The sequence below is a fragment of the Penaeus chinensis genome, chromosome 4, assembly GCF_019202785.1.
Source record: "Penaeus chinensis breed Huanghai No. 1 chromosome 4, ASM1920278v2, whole genome shotgun sequence".
NCBI lineage: Eukaryota > Metazoa > Arthropoda > Malacostraca > Decapoda > Penaeidae > Penaeus > Penaeus chinensis.
This window is the reverse complement of record NC_061822.1, coordinates 32,997,321-33,012,320: the sequence shown is the minus strand read 5'-3', so window position 1 is coordinate 33,012,320 and position 15,000 is coordinate 32,997,321. Positions and strand designations below refer to the sequence as shown.

Sequence of the window (15,000 nt, the reverse complement as noted above, 5' to 3'; positions counted from 1 at the left end):
AAAATCACATTTTGACAGTTGGAACTTCGGCTTTTCTCTTAGTTCTCTAGTTACGTCACGAATAAGAACAGTAGAAAACATGATATATCAGATGTTGGTTAAAAAAAAAGCTAGATGTACCTGTAATAGTGGTAAATCATATCAGTCATTAGGTGTAAGATTACAATCAAAGGAAGTCTTCGAAGGACATTTCGAACACCTGTTTCCCCCATACTCTCCAATAACTTCACTGACTACAAAAATCCCCGATACCTCGCATACTTGCTAAAATACGATACGATCCACACCAAATAATACCCAGCATAGAACACTCTTCAGAAGTAAAATACCGAGTAATGGAAGACCTCAGGTGACAGTTCGAACACGTGCTTCTCCCATGATGCATCGGTGACGTCACGAGCCTCTCAGGGACGTGGCAAAGGCTGACACTAAATTCCCAATTTTGTGGTGTTTTCTCCCGATAGAAGACATATATTGACTGAACATGGGACTTACGCTTTCGACAGTGTTCTCTCGCCTCTTTGGCAAGAAACAAATGCGAATTTTGATGGGTAAGTCCGTAAAATAGCAGGCAATTGGTAGAAGGTGACATTTCATCTCGATTCCGGTCGGGTTTGTTGTCTTTTTGATATTTAATGATTTTTTCACGAATTTCAAGACACTTCTTGGGATTAATGGGCGACGCGACGTATTCTGAAGGCCCAGTGAAAATGATCACGAGTTTCGCCGTAGAAGTAAGCGTAGAACGAATTTCCAAATGTGTGGGGGTTGTGACTCATCCTGTTTTGTTTTCTTTATCCTGTGACACTGGAAGTACTTGTCTGTTCCATTCGCTTTGTACATTTGTCGATTTCGCTCATGCCCTTCCCGCTGGCTATTATTTCTGAGATATTAAAATTGTCTTCTTAAATTTACATGTGTTTGGATTTACTGAGGCTAGAGGAACGAGAAGGCCCTTAGGTCATGTTATAAAGGTCATGTTATAACTGCCAAGTAGACAGTGCCTTTTAAAGTTAAAGCTCGTAGCTCTTTTTATAGTACTGGTAAATTTATAGATCGTGACGTTTCAAAATTACCAGTAAGCATAACTGCAAAGAAATCATCCAATAGGGAAGTAGTCGAAGCCATGAACCCATTCACACCAGGATGATATCTTTTCACATTGTGACAGATTATTGCTCCTGTCAGGAAGACATCTCCACATTACAGCCCCAGCTAAGTTGTGTAAGCTAAACAATTTGCACTTGTTTAGCCTCGGCTGCATTTGTTGAGAAGAGAGAGCCCCACAAAAGTAGGCTTCACCGGGCCACGCCTATAGTCATCGTAACAAACTGACTCTAAGTGCCAGGTTCGGCTATAGCTGTCTTGACGCGCTAGAGTGCGCCGAGAGGAAGGTTCCGCTACATGTAGCAGACTCCCAGACCACAAGCCTCTGGAGTCAGTGACACCTAGAGATTTCTGATATTGTCATTGAGGGGTTAACCCCTTCCCTACGGGTCACGTCTCTGGACATCATAACAAACCGCTCAAAATGTGGCATGCGGCTGTACGTCATGGCGGCACGCCAAAGTGCTCTGTGGCGGGGATTCAGCTTGATGTACTGAACCCTGCGCTCAAAGTCAGCGCGTTGCCATTGAGCGCCAGAACGAAGAGTTTTTTTTTTTTTTCAGTTTTCTGCACCTGTCACCAAGGGGTTAAAGGTTCCTTTTATCCTCCGTTCCTAAAATGGTATTTATCACCAAGAACACTGCACCCTCCAGAGGTGATGTCCCAAAACCAGGATATCGTGCCATATCTCTAGCCAGAGGGGGAAAATGCAGTATATATTTTTGTCATTTTGCAGTAAATATGAAGCAGCAGCAGCTGTACCTGTGTTGTTTATGACTCTCTTTCTTATGCTGTATAAGAAGGTGGGATAAGTCTTTCTAAATATATATTTCATGAGTTTTTGGTTGATGAAATTCCATATTCACCCAACAATCTTGATTTGATAGTCCTGCTATAAGGGGAGGGCAGGAAGCATATCAGGGAAGTTAAGGGGTAAAACAGGCCAAAATACAGTAAATATAATGCAATAATACACAAAACAACAAAAGATAACTTAAAATCAGCTCAAGAAACACTACATAGATGCTTGAGAACTTTGAAAATCTGCAGCTCAACATGCCATGCTTTACAGAACTTTACGTTTCAAAAAAGGGAAAACTTTGTTTATGTCAACCAAGAGTACAGTAAAATAAGTGTATGGAGTGGATACCGTGACGAAAACTAAGACACTTTTCATCTTTGGCAAAAGGTGCGCAAATCTAAAATAAGGGAGATAGGGGACAGAGAAGAGAGAAGATCGACCCTTCATTTTCTGTCCCCTTCCATGTTTACCTTGCGAAAACCAAAACAAATGTGACGCCTAACTCATTACTGGGATCCATCAAGTAGTCCATGTATTGCTACGCGCTTGTGAGAAGGTTTATTTTGATATTACTAAGGTTTGTTTTTACGAATTCATGTATGTAATGCATTCTTCTAGTTTGATTATACTTCTTTTCCATCTTTTGGTAATTATTTACGCTATTCTGTACAATAACCTTGTGCGCATGCACGTTTTCACCAGGAAATTTGATAGGTCGTCTGGCGCCGATTCACTGAGAAACGCTGGTGGAAATGTTTCGTTTTAAGTGCTGCGTCGACTCTGGGTCATTTTTAAAGCCATATTGTGGATATACAGGACAAATAGACATTATTCTCAATCAAAGCCTGATATTTGAGCCCAACAAGTGCCCCAAATGCCGAAAAAGTGATTTAAAACCAAGCAATTCTTACCATAGACATAAGCGCAGAAAAGTTTGGTCTCTTGTATATAAAGGTATGTGGTTAAACTCTAGGGGTCCAGGGGGTGTAGCCCCCTGTCTAGGCGTATATATTACTATGGGGGTCCAGGGAGTGTAGCCCCCTGGCTAGGCGCATTTCATACCACGGGGGTCCAGGGGGCTGGCTAGGCGTACATATTACCACGGGGGTCCCTAGGGAATATATAGAGCGTAGTGTATAAATCCCACAGGGTTAGGTTAGGTTGGTTTGTTGGTTAGGACGCATTGTACGATTACCACAGGGGATCTTAATTATGTGAAATCCCGTAGATTTTTGCCGAACAATGGGTTTGGTTCCCGTAGTTTTTTTAAAGTTGTCGCATCGGTCCGTAGACTTTCAAAGATGGCGGCGACATCCGTAGAGTTTCATTATCAGATTTTAAGCGTTTTTAAAACATTTCTGTTCTCCATTTTTCTTATTTAAGCCTATTTTATCCCATAATTTCCCTGATCTACTTCATGCCTTCCCCTGCTATCAGGACTTATCAAATCACATCAAGATTGTCAGCTGGAGAATGCAACGGAGATTATCATCAGATTTGTTCTCATCACATGAGAACAAATCTGATGATATAAATATTGTAAGGGAAGACCCGATTGTCATAATCAGAAAATTAACCCAAAAAAGTATATGGGAATACCCGCCCATTTTTAGAAATATCTACGGAAATACACATCATTATCAAGCTGCGAAGCCACACACACACACACACACACACACACACACACACACACACACACACACACACACACACACACACACACACACACACACACACACAGACACACACACACACACAGACACACACACACACACACACACACACACACACACACACACACACACACACACACACACACACACACACACACACACACACACACACACACAGACACACACACACACACACAGACACACACACACACACACACACACACACACACACACACACACACACACACACACACACACACACACACACACACACACACACACACACACACACACAACACACACAGACACACACACACACACACACACACACACACAGACACACACACACACACACACACACACACACACACACACACACACACACACACACAGACACACACACACACACAGACACACACACACACACACACACACACACACACACACACACACACACACACACACACACACACACACACACACACACACACACAGACACACACAGACACACACACACACACACACACACACACACACACACACACACACACACACACACACACACACACACACACACACACAGACACACACACACACACAGACACACACACACACACACAGACACACACACACACACACACACACACACAGACACACACACACACACAGACACACACACACACACACACACACACACACACACACACACACACACAGACACACACACACACACACACACACACACACACACACACACACACACAGACACACACACACACACACACACACACACACACACACACACACACACACACACACACACAGACACACACACACACACACACACACACACACACACACACACACACACACACACACACACACACACACACACACACACAGACACACACACACACACACACACACACACACACACACACACACACACACACACACAGACACACACACACACACACACACACACACACACACACACACACACACACACACAGACACACACACACACACACACACAGACACACACACACACACACACAGACACACACACAACACACACACACACACACACACACACACACACAGACACACACACACACACACACACACACACACACACACACAGACACACACACACACACAGACACACACACACACACACACACACAGACACACACACACAGACACACACACACAGACACACACACACACACACACACACACACACACACACACACACACACACACACACACACACACACACACACACACACACACACACACAGACACACACACACACACACACACACACAGACACACACACACACAGACACACACACACAGACACACACACACAGACACACACACACACACACACACACAACACACACACACAGACACACACACACACAGACACACACACACACACACACACACACACACACACACACACACACACACACACACACACACACACACACACACACACACACACACAGACACACACACACACACACACACACACACACACACACACACACACACACACACACACACACACACACACACACACACACACACACACAAAATAATTCTAACCAAGTTACCCTGTCCCCCCTCCACCCTTTGGGTATTTACCTATCTTCTCCTGACCCCCCCCCCCCCCCTCATTGGGCTTTCCTATTGGCAGCTCTGCCCTCGTAGCCCCCTGTTGGGATATTTACCTATTACACAATTTATTCATGCTTGACCCCCTGGACTCCATTTTGGTATATCATTCGTCTGAAGAGGAACTCGAGAAGAGTTTGAAACGTTACGATTCAATTTCATTTCTTATGGTGGCTGTTTTCCTTTCATCTTTGTGTACACGCCACTGTGTTTGTGTTTGTGTCCCCTAAGATATTGTTTATATCACAGCCAAGAGTACAGTCTAGAGTAATTTGTGTTTCCCCTGCTTCTGGTTTTTCCTTTGCTTGACAGATCACGATGATAGTGGTATCAATGGATTCCTCTAACCCTCTATTAACCATACCTATAGGAGAAATGCTGTTCTCTCTTGTCAAAGTCATGGGTTGGGGGTCTGCAGCCACCTGCATTGAGTATGTACTGACTAATTCTCTGCATATTATTCATATTTTACCCCTCAGTTTCCTTGGACCATACACGAGTATTAGAGAGTGAGGGGAATCTATCGGTACTGCTATTGTCTTGATTGGTCATACAAAGGTATTTTAAATATTTGCCTTGACGTATCATGCATCCTTGCATTTTGTTTAGTACATCACTGGGTGCTCCTTTCGTGATTAGATTCACAAGGTGCAAAGGCCTGGCATCAATCACTTTGCTTCTGTTATGGATAATTACTAATACCAATTTGAATATTGTTATTAAACAAGCAGCACCCTTCATTCCCACCCTCCCTTTATTACAATTGAGGGAGTCGATAAACAAACTGTTGTTGTGTGGTTAGGTCTTTATATGGTGGCCAGGATAGAGAAAATGAAAGTACACCATCATAAAAAGAGAAAAAAAAAAACATACACACTGATATATGAAATGTTTTTTGGCAGGCAAAGAAAAACATGAGAAATATGGAAAATATTCTGGTCATGCCTCCCACAGCTTAGTCCAGCCTTACATTATCCTGACTTTGCACATGTAGGACTTAAATTCAGGATCAGTCATTGCCATTATTTTAAAGAGGCACTGTACTTTTAATGTATAACTCTATTTTCATATTTGGGAAATATAAAAATTAGGTGGGTTCTGGGGCAAGAACCCCTAACCAGGGAAATATGGTGATCAGGTTGTGGTTGAGGTTGGGGTTGGGGTTGAGGTTGGGGTTGAGGGGGGGGTGGGGGTGGCAAAGGCCTTAAGTTAGAAAGGCTTTTGGTTTGTCCTGCAATGTTTGTGTATTTCCAGGAGTGCCCCCTCACTTGATGGATAGAGAAATAGACATACTCATATTCAGAGACATTTTGGACACCAGCACCTTGCAACTGTCAGCCAATCACTGTTGAGTTGGCTTGTCCTGAAGCGCTCGGAGGTGGTGATTCGGCTTGATGTACCGAACTCCCGCACTCAAAGTCGGCGCACTGCCATTGACCGCCAGAGTGTAGAGTTTTTTTTTTTTTCTACACCCGTCACCAAAGGGTTAAGCAGAAAAGAATATTTAAATCATTATGCCACTCATAAGCAAGAGCAGTTCTGTGTTTCATATTGTTCAACATAAGATTGTCACGAGTTGGTAGTAATTATTTGACCCCTTGGTGACGGGTGTAGAAAACTAAAAAAAAAAAAAACTTTACGCTCTGGCAATCAATGGCAATGCGCTGACTTTGAGCGCGGGAGTTCAGTACATCAAGCCGAATCACGGCCTCGGAGCGCTTTGGCACGGCGTACAGCCGCATACCACATTTCGAGCAATTCGTTATGACGTCCAGAGACGTGACCAGTTGGGAAGGGGTTAAGACCTGTATTTGCCGTATTGGTAGGAGTGGTTAATTTTTGTGGTATGAACACACTAAGCTAGGGTAAATTGAAGATGATAGTCTTGTGTTTGTATGAGAATCACATGCTTTATGATTTCATGTTACATCTGCCTCATTCTGTAGTGTTTGTCTTCCCCCAAACCCTAATTTTCTAGGGTCCCCTAATCCAGGTGTAAGGGGAGGGAATAGCTAACTTGGAAACTAAAGGTGAACAATGAAAGTGAATGTTGGATTTAATTTAATCACATCAAAATTAATTTAAGAACCATAGGTTTTGTGTATGAAAGTCATTTGAGTTATTAAAAGAATTCACTTTTTTTTTCTTATCTCTTAATCTTGCCATATCATATCATGTCTTACCTAACCGTACCTTACATGACCTTGTTCAACTTTTTTACTTTTATAATTAGCCTTGTAATATACAAATATATTTTTTAGAGGTGGCTTAAACTTAAATGATGCTGTGCCTGTGCATTTTGTGCCTCAACATAAGTCAAGAGCTCTCTACCTCATTTATTCTGGCAAAAGAGAGGCAACTCCTCCCAGGCAACTTATAAGCAAATTAGGAACCAGCCCAAGCCCTTTCTTTGCCAGAATGTATGTAGTGGATTTTTGTTGACTTTTGTTAAGGATTAAATCTCACTTGATGTAGATGCATTCAGGATAATTACCACCAGGCCTATCATTGTCATAAATTAAATAGTCATTATAAATTAGTCCACTCCTGTCTCCTTGTTACAGCTGAGGAATTCATAAACAAACAATTAATATATGACCTTTCAGTGCCTGTATGACTTAATCCAATCCAATTTTTTATTTTTTTTATCCAGCCATATCATATACCGGTAACTTGCTTTGCCTGACTGTATCTAAATATACCTACTCTACTTTCTAACCTCTATAGGCCAAGTTGACTTTCTTCATTAGTGAAAACCATGTGTTTCACAGACAAGACTAATATTTACAAATCTATTGATGTGCCTAGACTGGATCAGATGTTCATATTCATTGTAAACTTTCTGTTAGGTCCCACTTCCATCCAATGGGCATGGGGGACCCGAGGGACAACTCAAGAATCCATGACTGACTTCTGCCTAATGTAGATGTTGAAAGTATGTGATATTGTTAGTTTACTCACCCGATGGCATACCACGTCTACAGCAGTCATTGTTACCTCCAAGCCTATGGTAAAGAGATCAACAAGTATTCTCCATTTATATTATGGGAAGATAAAGCTTAGAGTGGTTTCTTAATGGACTGTTAATCTTAAGGATACATCATCAGTATGCTGCAAATTATTACTGAGTATTTCCAAAAGAGCATGAAAAAAGTTGCATAGATCTAACAATTTATTTGATTTATCAAATCTTCCAGCATGTATATTTCTTCAACTCAAGGCATGATTAATCACGTTTTGCTAAGGCAAATTTTGGTTGCAGGCATTTGAAGAGCTCAGTTTTATACATTAGAAAATATGTATTTCATTGTCAAATCCACCACACACAATGTCAGTAGAGAAAGTTATTACAATTGCCATATGTATAAATGAAAATGGGAAGAGATTACTATGCATAAGTAAATAAAATGCCCATGATTTTTTTTTTTTTTTACCCATTGGTGATGGGTATAGAAAATAATAAAAAACTACGCTCTGGCGAACCGCGGCAACGTGCCGACTTTGAGTGCGTGAATTCAGTACATCAAGTCGAATCATTGCCTCGGGGCGCTTTGGCGCGGCAACGCGGCGGACAGTCGCACGCAACATTTCAGCCGTATTGTTGTGACGCCTATAGGCGTGACCCGTCGCCATTGGGTTAATCCTATAAATAATATAATGTGTTTCCAGGTGTACAAATATCTCAATGTATAAGCAGTTAAAAGATATTGGTATACCAGGTGGCAGGTCTGTGATAGTAATAATATGTTTTTGGAGGGAGGGGGGTGAGAGGAAAATATCAAGGGTTTGGTTGGATGAAATGTACAATTTCTGTTTCCTTCATATGTAGTTAAAGAGAGAAAAACACAATATTGTGATTAGCTCGGATAGAGGAGGGCATGCAAGGGGAGTGAAGGCATCTGGTTGATATTGTGGGTGTGGCTGAAGGAAACTTTGTTAACAGTACCATATGTATTAAGGGAGACCACATACATCTCTTTCATTATGATTAGGGTGTGGGACAAAATCCATGATTGTGGCAAATAGAGGGCTTGGTATATACCTAGTTTGAAAACGGTTTTGATAATTTTGTGCAGCATTGTAATGGTGTATAACTTGTCGTTTTCATGAGAGGTCAGGAAAGTTCGTACTAAAGCGAGCATTCTCATATATATTATGCTTGATGTTTAATATATGCATTTGTTGTTGATTGCACTTCTACTTTTAGTGCAGGATATTAATTCTCATATATTTATTGCAGTTGGTCTTGATGCTGCTGGTAAAACCACCATCTTGTACAAGCTGAAATTAGGAGAGATTGTCACCACCATCCCCACAATTGGTAAGTTCTTTATGATGTTTGCTCATATGGTAAAGAATGGTCTTATTTTTGTACTATACTCTATTGTAAGTGCAAAAATTGTTGGTGTTGACTGTTTTGGCATAAATTATTACTTTTTTTTGTAATATAGAATAATGTTATTTTCATACATTAAATGATTTCTGAGTTTTGCAGGGGGACTCAAAATATAATTACATTAGTTAAAATATAAAGTGGAAGTATATAGAATAGTAATTCTGAAAAGTTTAAGTACTTGCCAGTAGTTTTAGATTTTTAAATTATCCTCTAGGAATGCATTTCTGTCGATTCCTGACATGTACTGATTACAGCACATGCAAGGGAAATGGCTCTAAAGTTATTGGTAATACCAGGAGTGGTTAGTAAGAATAATGGCAGTGTTGTTACTACTGGATATTTTCTTCTCATACAGAAAATTCATGAATATGATGATTAGAAATGGTAAATATTTCTCATTTGTATAGTTTGATCTCTTCCAAAAATATATTAAGGCTTAAAGGGTGATAGTGTGTTTACTATTGTTTTCATTTATTTTATGCAAGGGGATTGTTTTACCTGTTTATTATTATATATTTTTTTCACTACATGGGTAAGAAATTCTCTAGTAAAAGAGTTTCAGGGGGGAAAAAAAGCCTATTAGTTTTTGACAGGCCATCCTTCATTTAAAATAGTCAAGCACACAGTGGATTTACCCACAAGTCCGGTGAATAGGATATTGGGGGGACCCTTAATTTTGAGAAAAAAATTCATGTTAACCCTACAATGTCAGCAACAGAAATTTTTGGGTGTCACTCATTCTGGTGACTCCTGGCAACTATCAAGCCTTTTTGGCTGAGAAATCCACTGCTTATAGTGGAACTTCCCGCAAATTCTGATGCCTATAGCTGTATCCATCATGATGAGTTGGTTTTTCATGATAGCTGTAGGCGTGCCCAGCTGTGAGAAGTTAACCACAGTAGATCACAGAATGCAGTGTATACAAAATCTTGAAGCTCACTTTGCCTATACTGGTTTCAAAAGTTCATTTCTTATCCCCTAGAGCACCCATATACAGCTATTGCCATTGGGACACAAGAGGCAGCAATGATAATTTCTATTAAATCAGTTGACCTCCCCATAAAGGTATATCAAATGTTTGATAGAAGTCTTAGGGATCTAAGACGATAAGCTTGTCACCAACCATGCAGACTCCATCTCCTGGAACTTTGAGTTTATCAACTAGATACGGAGAAGGAGAGTAAGAGAGGCAGAAATAATTGATATCTAGATGAATAGATAAGTAATGGGAGAAAGGAAGGGTCCAAGAGATATTTTGACAGTACAAATAATGGAATTATGGGAGGCTAACATGAGGGGAATAATAGTTATTAATAGCTATCTTTGCATAGGAAATAAAGTAAATGATTGCTTGTAAACACCATGCAATTATTTTCTTGGCAAAGCTTAAAAAATCTTAGATTGGGATATTTTCTGGCCATATACAGTTATACTAAGCTTATGAGCTTGTGAACAGAGTATAATGAATATTAGAAATATAAGAAAAAGGGGCCTTTTTCTTCTTTTTCCTCTTTTTCTTTTTCTTCTTCTTTTTCCTCTTTTATCTTTTTCTTCTTCTTTTTCCTCTTTTATCTTTTCTTTTTCCAATTTTTTTTCTTAATTTTCCTCTTTTTCCTCTTCTTTTTCTTTTCCCTTTTCCTCTTTTTCCTCTTCTTTTTCTTTTCCCTTTTCCTCTTTTTCTTTTTCTTATTTATCTTTTTCTTTTTCTTTTTCTTTTTCATCTTTTACTTTTTTTTTTCTTTTTTTCTTTTTCTTTTTCTATTTCTTTTTTTTTTCTTTTACTTTTTCTTTTTCTTCTTGTTCTTTTTCTTGTTTTTGTTGTTGTTGTTGTTGTTGTTGTTGTTGTTGTTGTTGTTCTTCTTCTTCTTTTCTTCTTTTCTTCTTCTTTTCTTCTTCTTTTCTTCTTCTTTTCTTCTTTTCTTTTCTTTTCTTCTTTTCTTTTTTCTATTTTCTTCTTTTTTTCCTCTTCTTTTTTTCCTCTTCTTTTTTTCCTCTTCTTTTTTTCCTCTTCTTTTTTTCCTCTTCTTTTTTTCCTCTTCTTTTTTCCTCTTCTTTTTTTTCCTCTTCTTTTTTCCTCTTTTTTTTTTCCTCTTTTTTTTTCCTCTTTTTTTTTTCCTCTTCTTTTTTTCCTCATCTTCTTCTTCTTCTTTTTCTTCTTTTTCTTCTTTTTCCTTTTTTTCCTCTTTTTCTTCTTTTTCTTCTTTTACTTCTTTTACGTGTAGTAGTTTTGAAGCTGTTCCTATTATTCAAGCAATTTTTTCTTTCAGGTTTCAACGTCGAAACGGTCGAGTACAAGAACATCAGTTTCACAGTGTGGGACGTAGGCGGTCAGGACAAGATCCGACCCCTGTGGAGACACTATTTCCAGAATACTCAGGGCCTCATCTTCGTGGTGGACAGCAACGACAAGGAGAGAATCACAGAAGCCTCAGACGAACTGGCAAAAATGGTATAGCATTCGTCCGCATTTTTAGAAGGAAGGATAGGGTCATGGAGATGTCTGTGGGCGTGGGTGGTGGGGAGTGGGGAATGTGTGTGTGTTTGTCCGTCTGGATTTTTTTATTATTATTATTATTTTGGTATTGTTATTATTATACTACTACTGTTATTGGTATTATTGTTATTGTTGTTATTGTTGTTATTGTTATTGTTATTATTGTTGTTGTTATTATTATTATTGTTGTTGTTGTTTTTGTTGTTATTACCATTATTATTATTATTATTATTATTATTATTATTGTTGTTGTTGTTATTATCATTATTATTATTATTATTATTATTATTATTATTGTTATTATTATTATTATTTATTTATTATTTTTTTTTTATTGTTGTTTTTGTTGGTGGTGTTGTTATAGTTATTATAGTTATTGTTGTTATTTATTAGTAGTATTAATATTACTGCTATTATTATTATTGGATAATATTAATTTGAAAAATATTCAGTAAATTTAAAAGTTTTTTGTTCTTTCTTAAATTGTAAAGTTAAAATTATTCTTGATGGAAACCAAAGTTATTGTTATTTTTTTCAAAATTGTACATATGTAGACTAAAGAAAGTACCACTCTGTAAGTACAAAAGCAACACTTAACCCCTTGCCGACGGGTACAACGGGTAGACACGTGCTATGCCTATTGTCAGTACTTCTTTGATTGTTTTTACACATAGATGGCTATACTTGTACTAAGTCACCAATGAGCCAGTTAGGAGTACTGCCCGTCTCGCCCGCTCACCCTTTTCTTTGATTTACGAAATATTTTACGTTATCTTATTTTGCTGTTATTAATATTAAAAAACATTATGATAATTATAATGTTTATAATAAAAATAACACCATCGATATTCATAGCACTAGTAAAAAATACGTTTTTCCCGCCAATTCAAATCACGTGAGGTCACAAGGTCTACTAATTGACTCCTTTGTGGCTAAGCGCTAGCAGAGCCATCTATGGGCAGACATTTCACACAAAAATATAGAAAATAGGCACAACATTTTCCCCATTTTTTTTTTTTTTTTTCTCCGGCGGCATTGGGTTAAAACTTCAAGGAATTTCAGAGGGTCAAGTTACATCAACCTCAACATATTTTTACTTGATTAAAAAAAAAAAAAAAAAAAAAAAAGTAGAGAGGTATGTTTTTTGAAAATCAAGCTGGAATGTTAATGCAAAATCAACATTGTTTAACCCCTCAATGATGGTATCAGAAATCTCTTGGTGTCACTGACTCCGGCGATTTCTGGCAACTGTCCTGTCGGTTGGCAAGGTAGTCTGCTACATGTAGGGGAATTTTCCGCGTGCCTCATTCTAGTATGTCATATCACCTATAGCCATACCCGGCATGATGAATCCGTTTATTATGACAGCTATAGGCATGGCCAGGCAGATACGGGATAATTGAGCTTGTATGCATACGGCATACCTCATATGATCTTCCAATTTTATTTTCACAGTTGCGTGAAGATGAACTGCGAGATGCAGTTTTACTAGTGTTTGCCAACAAGCAAGATTTGCCGAATGCCATGACTGCTGCAGAGCTCACCGATCGCCTAGGTCTTAACCAGTTGCGTAACAGGAGGGTAAGCATGGAATACCAGGGTTTTAGTTCCGTTTTTTGTTCAAGTTAAATTTTGGGGGGTCCATGTTATTCAGAGCATTTAAATTGATAGTATGATTAAAGCTTTATATTTCTAGCTAAAGACTTAATACTAGTCACTTATTTTTTCCCCATTTACCTAGTACGGGGATTATTTACTATTACCATTTTGATGGGTTATTCCTAAAAGTTTTCTCTCTCAAAAAATCCCTTGCCCAAATATCAATGACAGTGATGCTGTATTAATTGAAATAAGATAAAATTTTTACAGTAATAAAACTTCTCTCTCTCTCCTTCCAGTGGTATATCCAAGCAACTTGTGCAGTTCAAGGACAGGGTTTGTATGAAGGTCTGGACTGGCTATCCAATGAATTGTCCAAGAAGTAATGAGTATCGATGTATGTCTGTATATTTTATTTGATCTTTTTATATTACAGCTAGCTGCATATTGCAAAATCTCATGTATAAGGTCTATTACTAAATTTTCATTTTCTTGTTTTTGGAGATTTATGTTTTTTTTTCAATGCAGATTTGTTTTCTTTTAAATATTTATTGGAGGTGATTACATTTTTGTTAAAGGAACATGTTTTGTATTCATTTCATTGAAATATTGCAAAAAAATAATCAGTAATCTAGTTGAAGACTTGTGGACCCTTATCTAGAAGTCATATTTTACGTAGTGGAGTACTCTTGTTCTACTTTATGAATGAATATATATATTTTTAAAACGAAGGTCTGTGTGATTTATCTTCAGGCTGAAGTCTGACCATTTCAAAAATTGTTTAATAGCAAAACTTATGTTATCCTAGTGGAACATTGAACTTATTGTGATCAAACTCATCAAAGTGAGAATAGCTGTTCTCACATTGTTAATAACTTAAATGGTGCATTGGTACAACTCCAGTATAGATGGCTTCTAAGTTTACTGAAGATTTGTGTATTTTTTCACTGCACTTAAGGGGAAGAAATCCTAAGAGATAAAAGAGTGTACCATAGCAAGACTTCCACATCAATTGCAGCTGCAGTCCTACCCTTCCACCCTAAACGTGTGATTGTGTGCATTTTGTTGAATGTTAAAATATAGTTGCGGGGATGAATGCCAATCCATAGTAGCGTAAGGCTATGTTCTCCTGAGACAACAACCGTATAGAATTACTGAAATTTTAATATAACATTTACTATGTATGGGGAGTGCTAACCTCCTGTATGATGTAGTTTGTATATTTTGGAATATAGATTTTTGG

General features: G+C 38.5%; 1 protein-coding gene across 2 annotated transcripts in view; it reads left to right on the top strand.

The window, feature by feature from the left end:
- The first annotated feature begins 365 nt into the window (after window positions 1–365).
- The window catches only part of LOC125046341 (ADP-ribosylation factor 4), a 15,259-nt gene continuing 624 nt past the window's right edge, over window positions 366–15,000 (top strand). Inside the window, exons 1-5 of one of the 2 annotated variants that reach the window (XM_047644093.1) lie at window positions 366–551; window positions 9,509–9,589; window positions 11,932–12,113; window positions 13,614–13,739; window positions 14,057–15,000. The exon at window positions 14,057–15,000 is cut by the window's right edge and continues 624 nt beyond it. In XM_047644093.1, coding sequence (XP_047500049.1) covers window positions 485–551; window positions 9,509–9,589; window positions 11,932–12,113; window positions 13,614–13,739; window positions 14,057–14,143 — 543 coding nt within the window. In that variant the 5' untranslated portion in view covers window positions 366–484 and the 3' untranslated portion in view covers window positions 14,144–15,000. Of the gene's footprint in view, window positions 552–8,211; window positions 8,279–9,508; window positions 9,590–11,931; window positions 12,114–13,613; window positions 13,740–14,056 lie in introns of those variants that run through there. The other variant, XM_047644094.1, reaches the window with a different exon arrangement.